The sequence below is a fragment of the Blennius ocellaris genome (assembly GCF_963422515.1).
Source record: "Blennius ocellaris genome assembly, chromosome: 1".
Taxonomy (NCBI): domain Eukaryota; kingdom Metazoa; phylum Chordata; class Actinopteri; order Blenniiformes; family Blenniidae; genus Blennius; species Blennius ocellaris.
Window position 1 is genome coordinate 16,836,807 of NC_137650.1, and position 27,448 is coordinate 16,864,254.

Sequence of the window (27,448 nt, forward strand, 5' to 3'; positions counted from 1 at the left end):
ATTGATCACTGTAGACCAGGAACAGCCAACAAGGGCATGGAGTTGTCACTGTCCTTGTCAAACTGTCATGTAAGAACCTCTACTCACCACCTACAACACTCAATTATCTAATTGTAAAACCCATGATGGCTTTGCAGCCATGAAGAAATCATCGCAGTGATTTGCATTTGATTGAATTTTTACATTTTCAAATACTAATTTCCAGTGCTGGAAAAATGCTAAACGCCAGCCGTGACCCTAACGGAACAAAAATGTCGACAGCATTATGAATACTGGTGAAAAAAAAAAAAAAGTCCGCTCAAATGGAAAAAAGCCATTTAATAGCCCATAATAATGAACGGTAAAATATTAGTAAGTCTCAAAGTGTTAGAGTAGACAAAAAGCCGGAGAAATCCTGTGGGATCAGAGGGAAATATGCTCTGGTCTTCATTCAATGTTTTCCCCAAACTAATTAAAAGGAAGCTATTCAAAGCCCATGCCATACACACCCCAATTAAAATCAAAAAATGCCATCTCGGGCGTGATGCGGCTTGCCTATGGGTGACCTAGCTGTATCTATTCAACCTACAGAGCGGAGCGTCGACAATAATGAGGCACCCTGTGAGGCACGCCGAACCGGCAAACGCGTGACTGTATCCACTGATTCAGGCCATGAAAGCCTCAAATGTCCACAATGGAGATATCCTAACCCCTGAGAGTCGTAGCAGTCAAATCAACAGTGAAGTGCCGGCACCATTACAACACCGAATCGGGGGAGCCGCTGCTCTCTCCACCGTCTACAAGCAAAGATTTGCAGAGAGCATGCTGCTCCATGTCTTTGCTGTCTTTTCATTTCCATCCTACGAGTTAAAATATTCATCAGCAACCGTAATGGCCATAATTGCTTTCAAGAGAGCCTTAGAAAACACTGATGATTAGTTGGGAAAATGTCTGTGGCATGAAAAGGCAGTACCTATGAATAATGAAGTTAAAAAAAGACGTGTCTGGATGGATTTAAAGGTGTTTTTGAAGGTTCTGCTTTAACAAGTTCTTTAACCAGCAGCTGACTTTTTATGGACTCTCACTGTGAACTGAGCAAAAATTTATCAAAGCCATGATAAAAAGTGAGAGGACTTCGCAAAAACGGCTACTACTGCTGCTCTTATCAATGGCCAGGAAAGAACCAATAATGAGCCGGAGAGAATTACCTGCAGCTTCAACAGTAAAGTCTTTCAAACGAGTGCAAATGGAAATTGTGCAGATGAAATGTTTCACAATGAGAAAAGTTACAGAAAAACAACAAGAATGGGAAGTTTTCATGGGATACAAGGTCAAAATGTAGCACTGACACAATCATTGGCATCGGGGGTGATGAAAATCAAACTTGTGTTTCAGTCTGAGTGACCTGCATGAACTGTTTATTGGTCATTTGATTGTATGAAAAGGTGGCCTGGCAGTCATTGGTTTAATTTCCCCCAATTTATGAAATCAGAAGTTATCTAAAGGATCTAAAATTACATTTCCAAAAGTCCTGCCATCTCTGTTTTTAGGTTTGTCATCTTCTCGACAATTTCCACAATCGAAGTCTCAGGCATTGTTTACACAACGTTTTCAAGTCACACCAGAAAGGTTTTGTTACAGGATGGCAGTGGTTGACAGTGGTTGGACTCATTGAAAATGCAAGTATTTGAAAATGCACCCATTGAGTCTCTGTGGAAAAATGGGTAAACACAACTTTTGTGAAATGCTGCTCGTGATCATGTGCACCACAGTTGTAACTAGTTGTTTTGCACATGCTCAGGAGCTGGATAATCAGAACAATGTTTCCTTCAGAGTGTCATGACACCCAGTCCATATTCTTCTTGGACTTGGTAGTTTTATAGTTGACAGTCACTGTGATAACAATCCAACTTGGTCGACTGTCCATATGAATGTACATGTACTCCCATTTTTAATGTATAGCGTATTGTCCTCTGCTGTGTGTGTGTGTGTGTGTGGATGTGGTTTCAATACAAATACAAACAACCGCACCCGCTAGTGGCCCGACATGAAAACTGAATCGTTTTCACCATTTCTACCGTTTCCATGTAAATGGGCCTTATTTTCAAAACGTTGCTGTGTAAATACAAAACTTTTGTGAAATAAAAATATAAAACCAATTTATTTTCACTTGAAATGTTGTTGAGCCAACGAGGCATAACAGTGATGAGATGCTCCGTCTCGGATAAGGTATAAATAAATGTATTGAGATACATCTGTGAATGTTATAAACAATGTTTAACGTATGTGTGGGAGACTCACTACAACCAAAGTCATTGGGGATCAAATTGTCTCAAGGTAGGAAAATGAAACTCAAACTGAAATGTTCAGTTTGCCAACGGTAAAACACGGTGGAGGGATAATGATATTGTGGGGCTGCTTTGCTACTCTTGGTATTGGAGGAATTTAACATATGAAAGGATAAATGACACCAAAAGATTACCAGAATATGCAGCTGCCAATATTGAAACATAACCCAAGTGACTATGTACCTGTTATTTTTTTTTTACTTTTAATTTCACTCTTTTTGTAAATATGTTTAAAAATGTGCTTAGTAAGCTTATAGATGGTCCCGTAACTGTGGGTGGGTGTGGAGGGGGGTTACTGAGAAATTGATGTAAAGGTTCTATGTTTATAATGTTTTGTTTTATTTGACAATAAAAAGACGTTGTTCAAAAAAAGAATCTTTTAGTGATGCATTTGTGAACTTGTGCAATTAAACTGGTTTGAGAGCGAAATCTTGAGTCTTTGAGGAGGACAAAGAGCCTAAACTCAGATTCAGCAGCACAAGGGAAAAAATGAACTATTTAAATGATCAATGAGTACCAAAATAAATCAAACAGAAAAAGATTTGGAGCGAGCTGAACACTGTCACTGCAAAAATAACTCCTGAAAGCTTAAATTTAACCTTTGACAGCATCTGTTACGCAGTCATGCCACGCTCAGCAATCACAACTGACAGAGATGAGTCCTGCAAACTCAAAAGGGCCTCAACACCAAGAGCGAAACTAGCAGCAGAAGCTTCTGGATATTAATCAGGCTGACATTTAATAATGCTGAACAACTATATATAGAGTCATGGAAACTGCCCTCCCCCTATTTTCAGTATTATTGATAGGCGTTCACATTAAATGATACCTTATCAATTTTTCAAATTGAACACACAATAAAAATCAGCCATGACATGGGAATGTCATTGAAGAAAAATTACTCCAAATAATTACTGTCTAAACATATATTTGAAATATAATATTTTCAGAAAGACGTTTTCATGAACAGATAGTTAATGATGCTTACGATCAGTAGATTTTCTTTAGATTTCTTTCAACACCAAATCACCTTGATTTGTTTACTCATACATTCCCTTCAAACCATCCAAACCATTTATTTATCCATTCTATTTATTGAAAAATATATTTATTTTCTTTCTACACTGCAACATAAACATGCTCTGTCATGATTAATTCATACATTTCTACAGGCAACTTTGATGCAGAGACATTCCCACGGCAAATTGGAGTCCTCCATGGAAATCACATCATCAGTTCATTCAACTCAGTATGTTATTAGATTAATAAAAGATCACTGAAAATATCTAAAGAAAATACTTTATTAAGCACTGGTGATTGCATCAACACAGACATGGACTTGCAGCAGTTTGTGGATGCATTAGTGTTTGAATGTAATGCACAGCATGCTGCATGTGAGTATCTAGAAAGCCTTGACACTGCATTACACTGAGGGCCGTTTTCAATACTTTCGCTGCTCCATTAAGAGACAGAAGAGGAGCATGGGCAGATGAATTTGCTCTTCACAGTCTAATAGAATCCACCTCTAAACTGCCCACCACAAGAGTTTAAATATTACATGGAATGCTCTCACATCGACTTTTTTAAAAAGAAAAACTGCTGTCTTGGATCTGATTACATTTCATATGTTCACATAATAAAATTATTTGTCAGAGTAGTTCCTTATAATTTGTCTCTCGTCTATTACCATTTTATCTTGTATTTGGATGGAATAATTTATTTTACTTAAAAATGTTGAAAACTTCCAGTTTGTGGGATCTTTTTTATGATATATCGTCAATATGTATTTTCATTCTTTGCACAAAACACATGTCGAATGAAGGATGAGCAAAATATTTGGAGATATCTGTATTATTGATCCATTGAGTGGGCTTGAATTGAAAATAGCCTTTTACGTTTTAATGTGTTTTCATTTATTAAAAATTATATATATATATATATATATATACATACACATACGCAACAATAACTATTTTTAAATAGTTATTGTAGCTTGGTTTGAATCCTTTATGATTATGTCGAACTGTGAATCTCAGATCGGCATCCGAGGCCTTGTTTCGCCTGACGTTTCAAGTGAAAACGCATTGTTGAGCGTATTTGTTTCAGAAAAGTTTAATTTTTACACAAAAAGGTTTTGAAGATAATGTCTGTTTGGAAACACTAAAAAGTCATGTTAGGGTACTAGTGAGTGCTGTTTTGTAATGAAACACACATGCAACAGAGAACAATACTCTTTCAACATTAGCAATGGGGGAACACAGACATTTATATGAACAGACAACCAAGTTGGATTATTATTACAGTGACTGCCAATTATAAAACTACCAGAGCCCAGGAGAATATGGACTGAGAGTCATGACACTCTGGACGAAACATTGTTGTGATTGTCCAGCTATTGAGCATGTGCTTAACTACTAGTTACTATGGCTGCGGTGACCAGCACCTGAGGTTGCATTCCCCTTCCCCCTTTTTCACAGAATTGGAGCATTTTCAAAAAGTTCAAAAGTTTCAATGATAATAGTGATAACTAAATAACAGTGATCACTGCTGAGGCAGATGAAGCTGCTAATGCTAAAGGTTACATTACCATGGCTCTGCTAAATAATGTCCTGTTGTCTTGACTCTTCACAAGTTCTGAACTCTTAAAATAAGACTTTGCATGGTTTTTCTGAACACCTACCACGACGGGCGTGTCTCGGACGGTGTTCTCCGGTATCACCACGCTGTAGCTGTCCTTCTCCCACTGCGGAGGCTGGTTCTTCACGTTGGTGATGGTGACAGCCAGCTCCACTGAACTGCTCCTGTTCCCACCGTCTGTGGCCATGATTTCCCTGGTGATGTAGGTTCTCTGTTTACACAGTAGAAAAATAGAGGGAGAGTGAAGGACGAGCACTTAAGAACGTGTTCTCATGTTGGCGATTAGGCCGATACATCCGCAGCGTCCTTAAATACTGAAAAAACATTGGGCATTCCAGATCACTCAGATTTCAGTAAACAATCCATTTTCCACACAGCTTCACAAGCGGAAATCGACTGGAGGCTGCCTTCAGGTAAACATAAACATAGTTAAAGATAAGTGAATTGATTGAAGGGCATGGCTCTCCACGGAGCAGCAGAGTTTTGTAACTCTTACAAGAGCACTTTGCTTTATCCACTGGAATCAGGGGAATTGATCCATTTCCACACTAAAGAAACAGGCTTAACCAGGAGTCTGTACACCCAGTGTGGGTTAACTGACACATGTCAGAGTGAAAACTAACGGAGAAACCAAAAAGATCATCCATCAATTTAATTCATGGACTTCTGCTTTATTCTATGAGGGGATGGTTGATGTGAAGATATGCATGTACACTGAGGCCTCCCACACACAGCAGGGTATGATTTGACAAGGGATTTATTAGATAGACTTGTATCGTGACTTATTTCATGATTTTTAAAAATTATAATGTGTATGATTCAATTAAATAAAAAAATAAAACATAAAAACATAACTCAGCCCCACATGCTGCACTGTTGTGTAGTTGTTAGTGCTCTCGCTTCATACTGGGGAGGTGGTGGATGCCCATGTCTTGAGTACTTCCGATTGAGGCTAAGCGTTACAATACGTCTGAAAATGCTGGTAACGTCCCGGCCCGGTCAGGAGCCTCTCATCATCCCTGGCCTGGATCCTGCTGAGCACCTTTTGCTGCACTGCGACTGGCTCGAGGTAGGCTTGAAAGCAGATGGAGTGAAGGTCTAGTGCCGCCTTGCATGGACCACGTTTGCATGGAGCAAGGGGTGGAACGCACACGCAAGCCAGAGGGGGAACAAACGCAGGATTTCAGGGGTACTCCACCGGTCTGTCTCCCCCACATCGTTGGGGAGCTGGAGCTTAATACGGATGAAGTCCGTATTAACCCTGGTAGAACGGGCCTTGATGTTTGAATTTAACATGTATTTACTGTTATATCTCCTCAAGATTCTCCCCACTAACCCAAAATGTGCATTTGAGCTGAATTGGTGACAATGAATTGGACTGGCAACCTGTTAAGGAAGTACCCTACCTTTATCCAAAGCCAGTGATGAAGCCTCTCGTGGATAAAGGGGTAAACAGAGGGATGGATGATTTCCCACCCACCATGACAATAGGACAGATACAATATTTAAAATCTCTCTCTTCGCTCATAGCAATCAAGACATTAAATGTGGACATTTGGCAACAGCTGACGTAAATGTGTAGGCAGTGACTGCTACTCCCGTACACTTTAAGGAATTGTACTCATTAGTAGAAAAAGTTAATATCTTCAAATACAGAACTTTTCTTGTGAACCATTTTCAAAAAGGTGGCATGGTGCCAGGTGTTAGTATAGAATAGTAAGTGCTGAGAATACAATCATCTATTTCTCCTGGCTCTGGTGAGATGCTGGTCTTTGGTTTTGGGTCTTTTAACATGCATCGGAGACTTGGATTTGTTTTCTAACTTTGAAAATGTTCTCGACAACCGGGTACTTATTTTTGTTGTTGGCAAAAAAGGGAAATTTGAAGAAGAAGGCAATTTAAAGTCCACTGTAGCCAAAGAGAAACATCAAGCTGTTGATGAAGCCATAAAGGCAAGACCTACTTACTGCCAGAAAAAAAACTCAATTTCACTGTACACTAAGATACACACATGTAAAGATGATGTGAAATGATATCATGAACACTTTGAGATGTTCCAAATGAATCCATGAATTGGCCTTGAAATTTGGCTCAATCTGTGTCTAAGCCTCATGAAAAAATTATGAAAGAACAAGAAAGAAAGAAAGAAAGAAAGAAGGAAGGAAAGAAACACACTCACACACACACACACACAAAGACATTCACAGTATTACTGGAAATGTCCTTCATTTGGCCCAACTAAGTCCAAGATCTTTGGTGTCTCCTTTTTTACGCGACATAAATATTTCTGCATTTCTCCATGCGTCTGGGATGTTTTCCTTTTTCAGGCATTTATAAACAGGCTGTTTATGCTTTTGAATGAATGAATGCCTTTATTCATCTCACGAACGTAGAATGGTTGGTCCTGCACTCTTTAACATGTCTATTGTTACCCAATCTTTACCCGGTGCTTTTCCACATTTCATGAACTTCAACGCATGTTCGACCTCATCTTAGGTTCTGAATGATACAGGAGGCTTTGCATTTGGCTGGAATTCTTTTGTATGGATCAGTCTTGTCCATTCTTGTAAACATGTTGATAAAACTTTGGCTTGCTTGACTATTATTTTCCCAATTTTAATAAGCTATTTCTGAAGTCATTTACACAAGCGTTTATATGCTGTTTTACTTACTTAACTTGTGTAAATTATTACTTAACTCCAGTGCCCCTAAGAATAGTACAGGGCATCAGCCACTCCAAATGAGCTATTGTGGAGATCTTATGCCAGTCCGACCCAAACCTAATCCTGTTTTCCTGCAGAACTGAACATTCTAAAAGAGAGGTTTTCAGAAACACATTTAAAAAATGCTATTGTTGGTACAGAATTATACAAATGACATTATGTTTCTGTGTAATAGTAAAAATAAGAATTAGATAAACTATAAAACATCTTAATTAATCTAAAGAGGTTGTTTAAACATCAGCTCTGTAATGCATTATAAACTGTGCTGTTTTGGATTATCATGTTTGTGTGTACCTGTGAGATTGGCTGGTTTACATACACCCAGCCAGTGAGAGGGTTGACCCTGAGGTATTCAGGCTGCTCTTCTGACATGGAGTAAGAGATGGCTGCATTAGTGCCAAAGTCATCATCGTGCGCCGCCACACGCAAGAAGCTTGTTCCGATCATCGTGTCCTCACGAAGGAAATCTGCGATAAAAGAAAGGTAAAAGATAAGGAAAGAACTAATAATCACGTCAGACAGATGCATGACAGATCCAAAGGAGAAGACAATTCTAATCAGTTCCAGTTCAAAGGGAGATAATGGGCATTTCTGCATAAATCAGCTTGTTCTCTCAGCTCCCTCAACAACGGAGTTGCACCATTAATTTTGGACAGAGTACCAAAATGTACATAGTTGAAATATATACAAGGCACAATGCCTTTAACCCCAAAATATACAAAGGGCATGCAGTGATGAGCCATGACATTTTATCCTCCTCTTGTACGCTGTATCATCCTCTTGGTGTTACTAGAACAGCCATGGAGGAATGGACTCCTTTAAACATCTTAAGGGGTGCTGTGGTATCTGGCACCAAGATGTCAGCAGAAAATCCTTGAAACCTCCATATTGATCAGTGAGCTATGGCAATACATTCCTCTGTTAAAAACTCGTGACATTTTCTTCTGTTGGTCTCTTTTGAAAGATCTAAACCAGTGATTCCCCAACTTGGTGGGCACCACAGATCGATTGAGGGTTGCAACTCCCTTCTGATTTAAACAGATATAACACTTTATGTTCTAAAAATAGGCAAGTCCATCTTTAAATCATTTATGTCACAAAACTACTAGTTTAAGCATTTACATTAAAAGTGTAAGCTGCACTAAAAAGAAAGACAATGTTTACAATGGTAAACATTTGGGTTCCTCTAGAGAAGGTTTTGAAATCCCTGATGTGGACCAATGAAGCGCAGTGAGCTATAGTTTTGGAAAAGTTTTAATGTCGTCATCTAGCCATCACACTTCCAACCCTCATGTCCGTTCTTTCTGTTTTAAACACATTGCTAAAGCGAGTTACATAACTCGCCAGTGAGTTTCACTTACATTCATATCGGATGTTCTCAAACTTTGGGCTGTTGTCATTCTGGTCCAAGATGAGGATGTTGAGCTGACAAATGCCAATCAGTGGGTCAGCTGCCTGGTCAGTTGCTGTCACTGTCACTGCGTACTCCCGCTGGCGTTCACGATCAAATTTCCTGGCTGTCACAATTACCCCTAGAGAGGCAGAGATAACAAGGACGATCAGACAGTCAGAAAATCATGCTGAAGAGTATCCAGGCTCCTGTCCCCTGTAGTATAGGCAATTTAAAGCTAAAATTATTACTCTGTATGGCTTGAAGCTGAACATCAAGTACAGGCGCAACTGAGAAGCCAAAGTAAGTGAATTTTTTTTTTCTTAAAAGCAGTTATCACCAAGTCCAAAGAGATTTACTATGCAGTATTTCTGACTCAACCGAAATAAATTCCATATGATGAAGTGTTTCACTACTGCATGTCGTGGTGCGATACTGATACTCCAAGATCTGACAAAATAAGGAAATAAGACTAAAACCTGATAATTATAAGCTTCATGTAAAAAAGTCAGGCGTCATCTCCTTTAGGAGTGTTCAATCTGTGCAGGGTTTCATTAACGTGACAAGAACACATTCACATTATTGTAAAGCGTAACAGCAGTATCGATGTGTCCGACAGGGAAAGGACAGCTGCTTTTGCAGAGAAACCAGCATGGACGCCACCTCTGATTACGGGTTTTTTCCACATATGAAAAGGTGGTGCAGACCTTACGCTAAGATGGTGCTATTATCATAATGAGAGTCATTTCCTTAACTGTGATCAACCACAGTTTCTGTTTGACGATTTCTGTGTTGTATCTAAATTATTGACCTTGTGACGGCTCATCACCCTGTCTAGTTCCAATATGTATGATTACTTCCTTGACATATATATAATTTTTCTTTTCATGTTTGATTGAGCTTGGCATGCCAGGAAACCAACATGGGAGCAATATTGATTATCCTCACATAAATGGGATCTGAAGTCTGATTTAAATGTCCCTATTTGTGTTACTCATGGTTTCTTTTTGGTAAATCGCCCACGAAGCGCACACAAACTGAATGCACAATCTAAGCCTCTGTTGATATGACAATGTTTTCAAGTAGCAGGTGAACATTTTTACTGCATCGCATTCTCCCAATTTGAATGCATAGAGCGTATTGTTCTCTGCTGCATGTGTGTGTGGTTTCATTAGAAAAACAAACAACAGCCCCAATTTGTGGCCCAGCATGAAAACTACATTGTTTTCAACGTTCCTGCCATTTCTGTGCAAACAGAAATCCCTTCCTGTGAAACAGCCTGTGAAACTTTTCTGAAACAATAATGCAAAAGATGTTTTCACTTCAAAAGTTATTCTCAAAATGGAGGCTGAGTAAATATCCTGTAAAACACAGTGTGGATGCATACTTTAAGTGGACATTTAATCCAGCAAGCTTTAAGTAGAATCTAAGTCAACTAAAACAGTATTCTTTACAAACGTAACATTATTCCAAGGAGAAAACATAAATGCATTTACTCTTTGTGCTTAGCCTCGGCAACAAGTACATTTTAAAGTTGAACATAAACAAAACAAACTCTTTGCTTGATTTCTATAGTCTTAAGTTGAGACTACTCAAAGACCTTCATAACCTGGTACACATTGCCAACAAACATGTAAATGCAATACTTTCAGAATTCCTTTATCCTGTTTCTGTTTAGTAAAGTGAAAGAAAGAAACAATTTAACAATCCTGGAGACATTGGAGTTGTTCTGAACACAATGGCTCTGGGCTCTGATTCTTAATGTAGATTTCTTTTTATTAGCCTTCATAAAAAACGTCAGCATGTTAGTTTTGAATTGAAATCAACTGTGTTACCCCTCATGTACTGTCTCATCGATTTATTCCCAACAGACCCTGAAAGGATCCTGAATCAAAATACTCCAGTGTATCAAAAGCTCTTGTTTGAATGTGTGTGTGTGTGTGTGTGTGTGTGTGCGTGCGTGCGTGCGTGCGTGTGTGCGTGCGTGCATGTGTGTGTGTGTGTTTGCGCACACACGCTTGGGTACCTGTATCTGGATGAATGCTGAATGCCGGCACGGTAGAATCTTTATGCATGAAGCCATACGTAACCCTTCCATTGGAGCCCTCGTCGGCATCCACGGCGTGAACCTGCAGAACGAACGTTCCCGCCGGCTGATTCTCCAGGACCGAGGTACTCTCTCGATACTGCTGACACTGAGAAGAAGGGGAGCCGTGGAGAAGATGGGTCGGAAGAAGAGAAGATGGCATCTCTGTGAGTTTGGAGGGACTTCGATCAATACGCCTTTCTATCTGAATGGAAAGCATGAGTGCGTGGGAGGCACAGTGTTATTTACATTCAAACAATAGATTACTGGACGCATCATTTACTTATGGAACAAACTGGGTAACATGGAAGATAATGTGCAAGCACAGAAGGAAAGTGGGATTGTGTGTATCCTGCACCCTTTCCATTTATTTCTTTTATACATTTGCTTAACCTTTCAAAATGCTGGTAATGGGTTCGAGGGTCACCAAGTCTTTCCCAGCACCCAGGTGCCCAAAAGTACAAGAAAGCTTCGCACTCAGTGAGTGTTTGCAGTTGCTCCACTGCTTTTATAAATATTGAATCTGTTGATAGTTTGCCACTCAGTATACAGCACTGTTAGCTTTCAGCCAAAAAAAATATAACAACAATGGCTGGGTTTAAAATAGATGCTTTTGAATGACATGCTACAAAACAAATTTGTTGGTGGCGCTGTTGAGCCATTTTACCAGTCACATGTATTTTCCCTAAAATATTAAATGGTTCACCAGGTCTGACGTCTTTGCAAAGTTTCACAACTTTTTGTGTGCATTTAGGCCCTCAAAAATGTGTTTGTTTGTGACGTTGCTAACCCTGTGTAAGCCCTGCCAACAAACTGTTACCATACAACAGCCTCTCTTAAACATGAGTCTCAAGTCAAAATGTTATTCCCACAGTATTAAAAAATACTTGATCTTCATTTATATTCATGCATAATGTATAGAATGCATGCACAAATTACATTTTAACTGTATTGCAAATTAAATCAAGCCATTTCATTAAGCCAACAATAGTCGGAGAAAAGAACTGTTGCCAAATATGTAAATGGTATTCATGCAAGGCTTGAATGCATGACGGGTTCATCATGTAGGCTTCCAGCGCTACATCAGAGACATTAAACTTGTGAAGGTACAGAAAAAAAGCCTTGTTTCTGCACAGAATGTGGTTAGGGTTAGACGGGACAGTACGGTAAAGAAAAGTGTACCCAGACCCAACTCTGTTGCACAGTCCCACCCCAGAGAGTGCAGTTAAAATATAGGCGGGGTTGTGAACGACGCAGGTCTATGACATCATTTTGCAATTTAATCTCAGCCTTCGCGGGCCCAATGTAAGAGGTGCAACCACAGATCTGTGGCTGCGGGGGGAAAAAAGAGTTAACAAAACAACGTTGACAAGTTTTGTCAACGAAAAAATGCACAAAAACACATCCCCTACCATAACGCTGGAAAAAACTGCGTAGTGGAAACGAGGCTAAACACAAGGTTGAGGAGTAAGAGTTCCAGTTCGTGGGACTTGAGATCGGTTTGCAGCTTCTAATCCTACTGCCGACAGGTTACAACTGGAACCTTGACCAAGATGTAGAGCAATGTATGAAACAGATGGTTGGTATGTAGCAAAGTAATTTCCACAAGATGCCTCATTAAAGCATGCTTTCTTTCTAAACTTCTTTTTGTGATTTAGCCCAGAGTAAACAGCAGGATGTTTGATGGTGTCTTTCTTCTCCAAACCCAGTATCAGTAGGTTCATCCTCGCTTCTGCCTGTTTATATGACAAAGTGATCACCAGTCAAGACTTGGGGCAGCTTCACCACCATTGGTGTATTTGAGTGCAAGTCTCTGCTTGTGTTAAAACCAAGAAAATGTCTTATAAGTTCCATAAATACACTGGTTTTTCCCCAAAATTAAGGCGATGAACACTAATCAGACATATTATTGTGGCCAACTAAGCAAAAAGCTGTGATGCACTTTGTCTTAACTTCTGGTGGTTGAGTGACAGTGGCTCTATTGAATTGGACGACCAGGTTTCACTCCCAACATGTATCAGTGAGTGGACCTTGGCTACTGCTATTTTGCTAGCTTTCATGACAGCATCAGTAATATCTCAACTCGGGTGTTGTGTTGTGTTGTGTCACTACTCTGAAGAGTTTTTACAATTTGTGTGGTTTTATTAGAGCCAGTTACGGACCGGTTTTGGCCCACGGGTCTTATATTTGACACTCCTGCCCTGTCGGGGTAAAAAGGACACAATGTATTGCATGCATTATTAGATACCACAACAGTATGTGCGAGGGAACAACGTTTCTGATCTCGTTTATTTTTTAGCACATCAAAGATTCAGTCTGAGGAAAAGGAGGCCACACCAACACCCTGAATTATTTTTGTTCTACGGCACATGTGTTATCCTGCCTGAAAGAAGCCACTTCAATCAGGTAACTGTTAAAATGAGGAAGGTGAGAGAACCATTTTATTTAGGTAAGTAGGACATAAGAGAGCGATCGATTTAGAGATTTATTTCAATATGTAATAAACATTAACAATGGGAGTACACATATATTTGTATGGAGAGATGACCAAGTTGGATTGTTATGGTCATTTTCAACTATAAAAGTTACATTTATAGTGGTTCTGAGTTGCAGTTTAACTTAAAATCATCGCAATGTAAAGGCGCCCTTATTCTATTCCTGCATGGTCATAGCAAAAGATGCATTTGAATGAGTTATGAATCAGCCTTGGACCACTTTTGGTGGTGAATAAGTTTGAACCTGAGACGATGCACTGTTTTGGAGATGCTCTGACACGATCACACATGCCATTGCAATCACTCCTCCACACATCGACTTCAAGATCAGCTGTTTGTCATTTACCGCCCCACTGTCAGGCCTCCCATTGTAATGAGATAATCAAGCTTAGTCGGTTCATTTGTCATTGCTTTTATCGTTATTGCGGGTAATTATAGTGAAACAGCAAGATGTACATTTGACGAAACAAAGTGAAGTCAAGTGGGGTAAATTACTGATCACTGAACCCAAGCACACACACAGCGATTTGACAGTAATCAAGTTCAGAACAGAAAAGTATGCCCTAAAGATCTTCAAAAAGTGTTCATCATCAGCCTGCCATTCTCTGGCAGCAAGTCCTTTGTAGGGTTTGTAAGGTTGTACCTGTTCCCACACATCAAAAATCAATCACCACCATGAGCTGACCATTACAGAACTATACAGACACAATCAAGCTACATCATCATATAATACTGTTTTTTATATGCAGGTCACATACTGAGTTTGTTCTTATTCCCCTTATATTATATATCATCTATTTTTTTGGCAAATGCCTTTCAACCTCATTCCAGTGAATGTTAAATTATGTCATTCTAATGTTCTTTGTTGTTATATGTCAATTAATTTTTTCTTGAGGAACTGTAGAAAGAATCAAGTCTCGCCAGTAGTCCATTAAGCATTGTAAGCCTACTCTTCTTTTTTTGTCTCTTCTGGCAGTGTCAGACATAGAACATAACTGTTTTAAGTCTAAAGCATGCCATAGCTATATATTTTATATACGACCATTACCCGAACAAAACTCTAAAATTCCTCCCACACATAAATTGGCTTGGATGATGATTTTCCTCCTCAGGCAATTCTGACACATTTAGGCATAATTAAAGTGCCATTTTATCAGCTGAAGTGTTCATTTCGGGCCGATGCAGATATGTTCTAACAAGTGATTAGTCAATAAAAGCTCCGGAGTACCATTTTAATGTGTGTTTCTGGTTCTCTCAGTCAGCAAAAATGAAAATGTATGCAACACTTTCTGTTCACTGATGTGACACATGGAAGCTGATCTGTGTTCTCAGAGATTTTGTCAATGACTGAACCTGATATGATATGATAATCCTCATGATAGACACCACCTCAACTGCCAGCAGGCCCCACTTTCACTCTCATCTGTAATCTTTCATTCCTGCTGCGTCTCCACTATCTTCTTCCATCTCACCGGAGCATTGATGCAGATGTGTCATAGAGACAAAGGAAAGGAACCAATCACCAAGTGCTCCTGATACTTACACCGAGTTAATGACAAAGGGGCTGTTTTTTTTGTTTTTTTTCCCAATCTCATGTTGCTCTTTCATGTCACTCTCTGTTGGTCTGCTCCTTGTCCCCTCTCTCTTCTTCTATCATGCAACAATGCTTGGATGATAGAACCCCATGTTTCACATACGTTTTGAGATGGTAAACAGTAAAAAAGAAGTTGACTCACATTTTAAGTATTCCAATCATCTTATGTTATTTTAAAGACATATTCAGAAAATTAGAACCAGAGGATTTAATGTGAAGAAAAATGATATCCACAAATTAGAGAATATAATTTATTCAAAAATCTGGATTTTATAGACCTTCATTCAGACAGTGTATGAAAATAGACTAACTACTATGCACACACACACACAAGCAGGTCATGCTATGGTCATGCATCGACACGTCCCTTTGCTCTAAGTCCCAAAATCTCTCAGACAGACATTTGTAGTAATTGCAGTCTTCTTTCAGCTCATCTTTAAATTCAGTTTGTCCCTCGCTGGCCACGGGAGATGAGCCAGCACAACAAATTGGAGGAACGGGGATGTCAGAAGTCTTACGTGTAAATTCTCTAATGGCCAAACTTGTCATGGAGTCAATTTTTGTCTCAGAATCAAAGTTTATCGCCCCGCTTAGCCTGCTGGTGTAAACAATGTGAGAAATCAGACGTGTTTTCACCGAGTTTCATGTTGTTTTAGTGCAGAGCTTTTCAAAATCTCAGTCTTTGAGCCTCCCCTCAGGCAAAGTGTGAAATAGTGGATCTTCACTTGCTTTTAGTTTAGTGTTGCTCTATTTTTGAATGCCAATATACTCATGAATATATTGAAACAGGAAGATTTTATGACATTTTCCGGACTGGACATTTTGGATTTGCTGACTTTAAAGACATTTTGTTTCATGCAAACATTATCTTATACTTTGCATTATTCCTATAAATGAAAGACATGCTTGTTTTTCATGGTTCAGGTTTAGTTTCTTGTGTTATTTTGAAATTCTAACTCATTCTCTGGTTTCAAGCTCCTTGACTTCACCCTCCTGATGTCTGATTGCTGCTCTCTGCCCTGATGTGTTTCACCAGTGTGAGTGTGTAATTGCCATCACCTGGTGACTGGGGTATATATTTGTTTGTCTGCGTTTCTAGGTTCCTGTGTGGTCAGCATCTCAGTCTGTGTTCCTGTGTTTCTTGTGGACAACGCTGCAGTGGTTCAGGCCACGTTTACACGTACCTGGGTATTTGAAAAAAATTTCTCCATGTTTGCGCCCTGCATATACACATAAACCAGCTATGACTCACCACAACAATAATTCCTGAAAACTCTGCCCGCAGTGGAGATCTGGATAAACTCTGTGTCTCCAGTTGCAAAAGGGGGGTAGGCGGGTAGTTACGTCACAATTCCTGACGTGTTTTTTTTCCAGGATTCTGATTCGCTATCATGGCTTAATACTTCTCGTTACACTGCCCCTATAGGTTTGGCATGCTCATAGTAGCTCTGAACCAAGTGAATATGTGTGTCAGTGTCAATGAATATTTGTTTTTAAACATAAAGAGGGAAATATCAGATGTTTTGTAGAAGCCCATATATGTGTAAAAGTGGTCGGAGCCCATGTTGTACGATTTTTGGACTTTCCAGTAAATCTGTATTTGGGGGGCATTTGGATTAAATTTTTGTTATATTGAAAGTAAAGATAACCTTCAGTTCCATATACATTTCAATTAAATATTGCATCTATTTTCCAAGCTAGCATAGGTTAACAACATAATATAGAAAAAGTGTCCAATTTTAAAACACAGGAGAAACCACCAAATTGAGTGCCAATAATGGAATTACATGACCAATGGGATCTGTGCATTGACAACCAGTTAGCAGGCCATAGCTAGCAGGCCACACAGTCTTGTAATACAATTTCTTATCAAAAGATTATGTAGTGAGTCACTCTTGACTACAGGCATTTTCAAGTGAAATCGAGAAAGCTCCGTTGCACTTTTGGTGTCTGTTAACACAACAACAGTGCTTGGATCCACTGAAAATGCAACTTTTTGAAAATGGCTTAAAGTTGAAACTTGGAAAATGTCCTGTGCATACTGTGGAAATGCTGCTACTGTGCATGGTCATCACAGCCATAGGAACTAGTCTTTCTGACAGTAGAAGGTCAGTAGAAGGACAAAAAGTCATGTTTCCTCCAGAGTGTCATGACTCCCAGTCCATATTGTCCTGGGACTTGGGCGTTTTATAGTTGATAGTCACCGTAATAACAATCCAACTTGGTATTCTCTCCATATGAATGTCCGTGTACTCCCATTGCTAATGTTTGGAGCGGATTGTACTCTGCTACGCGTGTGTGGTTTCAGTACAACAATAAAACAAACAGCAAAAACTCGTGGTCCTACATGCTAACTGCATTATCAGTGCCCCTGTTTTTCTAGTCGAAATGGACACAGTTTTCAAAATGTTGCCATGTAAACCTGAAACTTATGACACAAAAATGTAAAAAATTATGCATTTCCACTTGAAACACTGTCATGTTTCCAGGGTCCAAGACACATACAGAGTTTATCACAGGGGATTTACATCAATCTGTCAAAATGTGTTTGCTGGTTGCAGGACTGGAAGCTACAGTGACTTATTCCCATGGTAGAGTTTTACATCATGCACTGTTCACACAAACAAGCTTCATTTGTAACCTGATGTTCTAATTTCTTTTTTTTCCATTCATCAAGCCTGTCCTGAAACTGTGTGACCCTTTCCACTTTACAAACCTTTAATATTCTCACCATCAAGAAATGTGTTCCCTGTGCTCCTTCTTTTTTGCTGTTCCTGCACAGCACAGTACAAAATCCCATCCTGTTTTATTTACCAGCAGAAATATGAAAAATGTAAGTCAATAAAAGCGGTACGAGAGCAGGTCACAGGAATATTAAAGGTTAATAAATAAATGTAATCTGCGCCTATGTGACTGTAATCTGAAATTTATGCGACCAAGAAGTGCAGCATCCCATCTGGGAGATATGTGTATGTGTGGGCGAGTGCATGGTTGCGTGCATGTGTATTGGTTCAGTGTTCCAGCCGTGCATTTCAGATACTATACACCGTCTTATAATACTGGGCATCAAAACAACATAAAAGGGTATTCTGCGCCACTGTCCTGCTTCTTGCTTCCAGCAACACAGGAAACACCAAATAAAACAATCTCAAAAATCTGTGCTAAACTGAACAAAAACATCTGCCATCTTTGAGGACCTTTGATCGAAATCCTTTTTTTTTTAAATTACTTTTAGATGTGAAGGTTAACATTCATGTGTGGCTGTGACACATGATGTTTCATGTGAAAATGGTTTGTTCTTCCTTATTTGTTTCAGAAAATGTTCACACTCACACGGCTTTGCTTTGAAAGCGATGTCGGGTTACTTTTTAACAGCAGAAACACAGAAAACCATATAGTTAGCATGCCAGGCCATGTGTTGGAGCTGCTGTTTGTTTTTGTAATGAAACCACACACATGCAACAGAGAACAATACTAATCTTTACCATACATATAGTGACTGTCAACTATAAAACTGCCAAGTCCGAGGAGAATATGGACTGGGACTCATGACGCTCTGGAGGAAACATATTATTGTCCTTCTACGAGCATGTACATGACTACTAGTTACTATGGTCATGATGTGCATGTGCACTGGCAACGTTTCTGAAAAGTTGCATTTTTCGTTCATATCTATGGAGATGGAGCATTTTCAAAAAGTTTCACCCTGGGAGCAATTGTCATAAAGTTTTGTTTTGAGTGGATCTGAGAACCGTTGTGTTAACGGTGCTGTTATTGCTCAGTGGCTGATTGTTGTTTGCTTCAGTGATCTTTTTTTCCCCCAGTTTTAATTGTTTCTTTGACTTAAACAAGGCACATGGGAGTTTTGCAGGGGATCTTTGTCTGTCGCAATCCTCGTCCCACCGGCAGAGAGCAGAGATAGTATCAGACACTCGGAGTGTGACGCCTGCAGAAGATTCCGGAGAGAGACAATTGTGCGCACGGAGCACATGAAATACAGCAGATCTTCTCTGGGCCCTCATCTCACCGCCAGTTGTTGTTTTTTTCCCTCCCCTCTAAGAAGCGAAGCAGAACGAGAAGCACATGGCATTCACTCTCATCCCCTGAGAGAAGGAAGAAGGTTTACCCAGCAAGCCCCACCACCACAACCAAAACCTCTCTGCTCTTAATCTTGGCTCTTGATTCCTCTGGGGAAGTCCCTTTATTTGAAACTGAAACATGGGTGAATTATTTTTTCTTTTTTTTTTTATTTAAAAGCAGGTGGAGATGGGGTCTCTCTCAAGTGGGTTTGCTGGGAATCCTCCCACTTTCCTTAAAGCTTTAATTAAAAGACCAAGAGATGATGTTGGAGAGAGATGAAAGAGTGGAGACGAGGGTCAACCTCACTAATCGCTCCTCTAGAGAGGAGAGATGGAGGCTAATGAATAGAGGAGACAGAAAGACAAAGAAGGGAATACGTAGGAGTGATGGAGAGTGGCAAAAAAAAGTCCAAGATCTAAAAAAAAATTTAAAATTAAAAAAGGAGAATATAAATAGCATGGAGAAGCAACAAGTGACTGGCAGTCATACCTTCTCGAAGACGGGCTTGTTGTTATTCACGTCGTCCACTCCGACGATGACCTGCGCCGTGGACGACAGGGCCTGGGGGCCGCCCGAGGCATTGTCATCTGTGGCGGTAACATTAAGGACGTATTCAACACCCTGGAGGCGAGGAGGTGGGCTGGAGCGTAGCCGGATCAGACCTGAAACCCAAAAGAGCGACAACAGCAGTTAACACACGTTCTGATGCCTAATGTCAATGTTACATTAGGTAAGAGTCACTGCCCAGACATTTACACCTGAATTTTGAAGAATTCATGATTAATACATTGTTGTTGAGCTCAGTCATGATTAATAGGCTCCAAACTGTTGTAATAAAACTTGGCTCACCACTTGGCTTACACCTTACTACCAGCACTCAATTTTACCAGTATAAGACCATGTTTCAAGATCTCACGGGGATATTCCAACTCAATTTTCTTTTTAACCAAGGATAATGTGCAAAAGATGGCAAAGCCTGGCATGTGGCTTAGAGAGATATTACCCATCACTTGCAGGTGTGTATTGAATGCATTGTTAAGTTAAGACAGGATCTGTAATCTCCACTTAGTGCTCATGTCTTGGTACTTCACTATTCGCAAAATTCCAAACAGGTGAAAAGTGAAAATGGTGACAATGACAGAATGATGGACAATGATAGAAGAAGGCGCATAACAAATAAACTTTCTGTGTAACACCTAAGCTAAAGATGAAAAATCGCAACCGACTCACCTTTCTGGAACAATGTTGTCAAATCATGACGATACATTTACTACATTTAGGACAAAAAAGTCAAACAAACCAGCAGATAGGTCTTCAGAAGTACAATTAAGGCTAAAACTAGAAGCAGAACGAGAAGTAAACCATGTATAAACAATCCTACTCGAGGGAATTAATTTTGTCACATTTAAACTGAGGATGCGAGCAGCAAAGTACAAATCTGAGAGCCATTTACCATTTTAATGTGAATGCAAAATCTTCTACATGGTTGAAGGAGGTTTCACTTTTTAACTTTTACCAACAGAGATGCCTACAAACGATGTAAACAAGCACCATTTGCAAATGCCAATGATAGTAAAAGTATTGCACCACTGCTTTTTTGCCACCACTGTCGAGTGATAAAAGTAAATGTAATGGTCATGTCAACAATTTGCAGATAAAGAGTACGGTACATAATAATTAATAGAAGGAACAAGATGTGTGATGTGTCAGTGGAACATTCCTCAGATCTTTTTTCTACATTATATGTGTAAACTTCCTCACCCAGCACATCCAATCAATCATACAGACCACAACAAAGCAACACACACAGATGAGGTTGTCCTCTCCAGCTGCTGCATGACACAGATTTTATATTCAGTATTGCTAGTGGTGTTTGGATCTCACCCTCTCTCATTCGTCCTGAAGCATCATACTGAGATCTCAGCTTTAATTTGGTGTGCTTTTTGTAATTCTCGTAGTTATTGGGATTTACGTTGCTTTCCAGTTTTTAATTTTTTGAAAGAAACAGTGTTGACACATTTGGTGAAGCTGTTCTTGTGTTAGGTTCTCACTATTAATTAAAGTATCACAACATTTATTCACAAGAAGAGCAAAACTTCACAGGCACTGGCAATACTCCAGCAGATCTGTATGTGCAAGCCACTCAACTGTTTAATAAACTTATTAAACTTATTAAATTATTGTATATGTAAAACAAAAGGCCCACAAAGAGCTCCAACCCGTCAAACCACCAAACAACGGTAAAAATTTCAAAGAAAATAATGATTTTGTTTTAACAATTCTTTTGAGAATAGTGACACAACACAACACTGAGACCTGAGCTGAGATAGTGATGCTGCCATGGAATCTGGTTACTATCAAACTACCGTGGAAGCCATACTGTCAGAGGGAGTTTGTAAAAATACCCAGAATGCAACAGCTATAGGGACATTTCACTGTATTTTGCACCAGAAGGTTTCATTAAATGTGTCTTTATTTTGAGATTATAGTCATTTTTGGTCATAATTGTTTGGTTTTGTAAAAATATTAACATTTTCATCACGTATACTCAAAGCGCAAAGACATATTTTAAAATTTTAATTTAAAAGTTATTATGGCTCTACAGTATATTACCGGTCTGGTCTCAATATGAAATTGGGCTGTAAGTTGCCACTGAACTTCACTATGTTGAACGCCCCTGGTTTTATGCTAACATGCCTGCGTGCAGCCATATTGAAAACAATATGCGGGAACATTGGAGCTGCCAAAGTTTACTCTCAGGAAAGCACCTTGAACCAGCAAACCCAGCTTATCACACATTGAAGTTACTGACAAGGTAAACAAAGCATTGTAATTTAGCAGAAATGTTGTCATCAATATATCGTCAGGTGATCTTCTGAACAGTATAGAGGACAGAGCGTGAGGCTGGCAGGTCTATGATAGGCAAATATAAGCTTAATGGCACAGAATAGCTAAATTGTAATGTCTCCATGGATGGATGCAGACTTCACACCTAATGTGAGGAACCATAATGTGATAAGCAATGTTTTTGACTTGGTCTCTTAGTGATTTAAATTATGTGCCTGATCGATGCATATAGTCACCAGCTGCTCTCCTAGTGGAATAGTGAAAGCTGTATTTCAGGTATTATGCTAATCATCCACTGATTATCTCATGGAAAGAAAACAGGCTTTGCTACCTGCAGTGTGCTCCTGTTTGGTTTCAGGTAATTTCAAGAGAAAAACTTATTTTAAACATGACGGTGCTTTCCTGAAACATCAAATACAAATTGACACGGATAATTGAAGGACAAGGACTCGCACAGGTCAGAGAAATGCTGGATAAATCTGGGTTTGGGATAGTTGGATGTCACTAGCTGTTCATGAGCGGGGAGGACTCAAATCTGGATGCACTGATACAAATCCCAGTATTGGGTATCAGGTCTGATGCTGCACAAAGTATTTGTACTCATAAAAGATCCCTGACACAAATCGGCGAGTATCATGTGACATCATCCGTCAGCATCATCAGCAGCAGGTGGACAAGCGATATTGCTGGTTTGGAGATTCTTTGATATTAATGAAAATGACAACAGTAAGACGAACTGTTGATTATGTTCTGACAAAATATCAAGAGGAGGAGAAAGATAGTTTGCACAATATCTGTAACTTCATCACCAGCAGAGACAATTGGACCAGAAGAGTAAGCCCGATGTCGCTCATTAGTTTAACTGCTCTGTGGAGTAGTGCTGTACGTAAATAGACGCTACACACTGTGCTACACTACTGTAGATGCAGTCCTATCCTGGAGCCTTCAAGGCTGTTGGAGGTGACTATCGCCGACATGCAGGCTGTGGTGGTTCAGGCAACACATATCTTTTGCATATCGTCTGCATATGAAGTATAATTTAGGCTTAAGGGCATTTAATGTATTTATTTTATTTCTTCGTAAAGCAGGGTGAATTGCCTTGTGTCTGAAGGGTGCTCTATTGATTTGACTTGTCTTGGTTTAAAAAGTGCAGTATTCCTATTGGTACTTGGAGTCAGGATGTGACTCAAGGTTACCACCCTTTAAAAAAAAACAAAAGTAGGATAGGTGTATACCAACTTTAAAAGAAACATACATCACAATGTCCTTCATTGTCATGCTGGCTGTGAACTTTAGCAGGTCATCTTCAAGATGGCATTATGCCCAAATACATTTAGTTACAAAAATGCGCCTCATAAAGTGGCTGGTAACGATGTGAAATACAAATCAAAGTAGTTATCAAAAATGAAAAAAAACAAACAAACAAAAGAAACATGATAGAGAGCCTCTGCTGGCTGAGACATTAAGATTTTTGCTCTCAGAATGTTTTATTTTCCCTTAATTAATGATGGCTACACAACATGTGAATATTTCAATTGATTAAATTGGTATTCTCTTTCAGTATCATTCTGGCATGCCATTTCATCCTTCTGTTTCTCTCTTTCCATGGCGCTCTCCTTCAATCTGGTGTAGGCGTCTCATCTGCATCCTACTCTTGGCTTTGAATGACTCTCCTCCACTCTGTATTCATCTCACCCTTTGCCGCTCTGTTTACTTTGTGTGAGCGCGTTTGTGCGCGAGTGTGTGTGGGCTCAAAGTGTGGACACGCTTATTACATCCTCCTTATCTTCAGAGGCAGGGGGCAGGTGCTATCGCTGTCATATGTTCATTTGATTGCTGTTTCACAAGAGACCCCGGAATTGGAATCATATGTTCATGTATCATAGATTGGTATGGATGTGCACTGCTCTAGCTCTCTATCTCTGTTTACCAGACTAAAGCCACTGATGAGACAGATTACAGTCTGAAGATGCAGGATTTTCTCTCTTTCTCTCTCTCTCTCCCCATCTTGTGGATGTGGGTGTGACACACGTGCAACAAGAACTTGCATGATTAATTTGTAGAAGACTGTTTTGAAATGAACGACAAAGTAAACAAGAGGAACAAAATAATGAAAATTCCTGTTCTGCTTAAGTTAACAAGCTCATAAGCTTTGAACTGCACATGTACAGTGTGTCACCTCCAAGTGTGTGTGTGTGTGTGTGTGTGTGTGTGTGTGTGTGTGTGTGTGTGTGTGTGTGTGTGTGTGTGTGTGTGTGTGTGTGTGTGTGTGTGTGTGTGTGTTGGTTGCACTAGAAATGGAGGACTGCCATGGAGGGGGTGTCTGCCTCAAGGTGTTTGTCACAATAGCTGCTTCTCTGGCACTCCTCTCACGGTTAAGGGTGTGTGTTCGTGTGTGCGTGTGCATGCGTGAGCGCGAGGTGAAGAGATAAAAATAGAGAGGGATGGAAGGAAAGAGAGGGGGAGAAGAATGATTCCATTTCAGAGCGGTAGAAGTGTGAGAGGAGGGAGCTTAGTTGGAAGAAAGGCGCACACTGTGTTACGACACATAAATGCATAAATGCTCTCTCACCCATCCACACAAACACTATTCACAAAATGCTGCAGCGGAGGATTGAGAAAACTATTAAAAAAAAAGTTTTCTCTTCAAGCTACAACCAGCCAGCAGTATGTGTGCAGATAAAACCGAGAGGGAGCCTCGCAAAAGGCTTTGGTACATAATTAATATGTGATATAATTAGGAGAGTGTGATTTCTCTCCTAAATAGGGACACCGTGGTTGAACAAAAATCAACTGCATGCGTGCAGCATCTCTGCTGGTTCTTTTTGTTTCATTCTATTAGCTGTTTGTCTTGCAAAAACTGACCCAGTTTTTACACAGAGCACAGCACTAGGCAGTCTGCAGGCTCAGAATTCGGATATCCTCTGCCACTGAGACACAAACGCCTCCAGTGACAGGGATGGACCCGACAAAATCCCGGAAGGTCTCCTGCTCAGTTCTCTTAAGTCGGACTCTCAGGCTTGCTCAGCAAAAGCCCTGCGATAGTTCCATTGTGCATTTTGAATTTCAATCTCCAACAAATGCAAACAACACATTGTAACAGGCTGCAACACATGAATCACAGGAAGAGATTCAGTCACCTTATGAAGTTCACTTTTGTGCGGATGACACCGGCATATACTGTGATGCTCTGACAGCACACACTGCTGTGACCCTGGAGTCAAGAGAGAGCCGAGGTTTTGGTCCACGGGTCTGTGATTCTGCTCCAGGATTCTGTAATTCTGGTCCAGGATTCGGTGATTCTAGAGTCCAGCTTTGACTGTGATTTGCATGCTGTGATTCCCTTTAAGTCTGATCTTGTTCCAGTTGATTGCCTGACCAAAACCTCAGATACTCTATGGCTCTCTTGATCCCTGAAAGTCTCCTGCCAGCGATCATGTACAACTTTCACTTCAGTACTTTTGGATCTCACCTGTTTTTGACCAGGTGTCTGGATTTCTTCACTGGTACCTCTGTCTTGTTTGACTGCTTGCTCGAACTGCGTGTTCATGTTCATGTTATTTGATTTGAACGTATTCGTAAGAGGTAATTTCAGGGGATATTTATGAAAGGCTGCTTACTCCAGCCGCCGGTGTGCCGTGGCATGCATTTACAGGCACTTTAGTTCATTCAATGAGCGGCAGTATTTGGTTAGATAGGTTCGAGAATGCCTTTATTGCAATATTTTTCCATTAATCATAATATGAATGCATTTCTTTCTTTAATATGAAATTCAAGTCCACGACCATGATTCCCATTGACATCCCAAAAAATGCTTTCCATTGAAAACAGGCCTGGTTATAGCGGTGTGAAGACATCTTTCTCTGTCTTATGAGGTCAAATATTGACAAGGTAGAAACCAATTAGGTACTAAAAGAAAGAAAAAAACAACAAATGTCAGAACAAATACTGGCCAGGACAGTTTCTCTTTCTAACTTTAAGACACCATTTACAAGACAAGCGTTCAAGTAAAAAGGCAACATTTTTGGCATTTTTGTTACTGAAAAGGACGTCTGTTTACATGGCAACAGCAGAGACACTGAAAACAATGTAGTTTTCATGTCGGGCCACTAGTTGGTGCTTGTGTTTGTTATTGTAATGAAACCACACACACATGCAGCAGAGAACATAAACATTAACATAGGGAGTACACGGACATGTATATGGACGGACTACCAAGTTGGATTGTTATTACAGTGACTGTCAACTACAAAACGACCAAGTCCCAGGAGAGTATGGACTGGGAGTTATGATACTCTGGAGGAAACATTGTTCTGATTGTCCAGCTACTGAGCATGTGCAGGAAAACTACATTACCAGGGCCGTGGAGCTTTGTTTCCAGACACAGAGTGGGAAGGTTTTCAAAAATTTCCACCCTGGGAGCCATTTTCAAAAAGTTGTATTTCAGTGGCTCCGAGCACCATTCGCAAATTGCACTCAAAGTTTTGCAGTTTCATCTGAAAACGTGTAAATGGGGCGAAAGATCACAATCAGCTGTTTACACGACAGCTGCACTTGGATCCACAGCAACTTTCACTTTTTCAAACCGGCTCCCAAGTTGGAACTTTTATTTCACAGTGGCGTGACTGTATTCTAGTTTTATCACCCATATAGGTACTTTTATAGTTGATACTCAACCCTGATCACACCATCTGTCCATACAAATGTCTACTACTACATTGTTTTAATGTTTATCATGTAGTGTTTTCAGCAAGCATGTGTGTGGTTTCATTAAAAAACAAAAAGAAACAACCAACAGCACCAATTTGTGGCCGAACATACTAACTATATAATTTTCAGTGTTTCTGACATTGCAGTGCAATCGCAAAACATTTCTGAAACAAGCGAGGCACTGTCATTTGGAAAATTGTCACTCTGAACATTGTGTAAACAGGGCCTGAGTCCATTTAGGACAGTTCTCCTCTCACTTCAACCCTGACAATGGCTTTATTTCCCCTTCGGTGATAGAATCTCTAAATCTCCATCTGCACCTCGCTCTCCTTACACTTTCATGTGGCCTTTTAATTACAGACGATTATTCCTTCGCTGGTTTCCAGTTGACGATTTGAGTTGGTGGATGTCGTCATGCCAAAGCCTCCCACCTTCTCACCGAACACCTTCACTATGACAAAAATTAAAAAAGCAATTTGCTGATATTGTAAAATGACAGTAGCCCGGATGGTTTTCTCTGAATTTGTTCATTGTTCAGACCCAAATAGGCCATTGTATA

General features: G+C 39.9%; 1 protein-coding gene across 1 annotated transcript in view; it reads right to left on the reverse strand.

Annotated features, from left to right (window-relative positions):
• LOC308132290 (neural-cadherin) overlaps positions 1-27,448 on the reverse strand; it is a gene marked incomplete at both ends in the record, with an annotated part of 403,944 nt that overhangs the window by 202,422 nt on the left and 174,074 nt on the right. Inside the window, 5 exons of the mRNA XM_080499326.1 lie at positions 5,008-5,175; positions 7,982-8,154; positions 9,049-9,219; positions 11,104-11,272; positions 19,822-19,994. Coding sequence (XP_080355452.1) covers positions 5,008-5,175; positions 7,982-8,154; positions 9,049-9,219; positions 11,104-11,272; positions 19,822-19,994 — 854 coding nt within the window. The remainder of the gene's footprint in view (positions 1-5,007; positions 5,176-7,981; positions 8,155-9,048; positions 9,220-11,103; positions 11,273-19,821; positions 19,995-27,448) is intronic.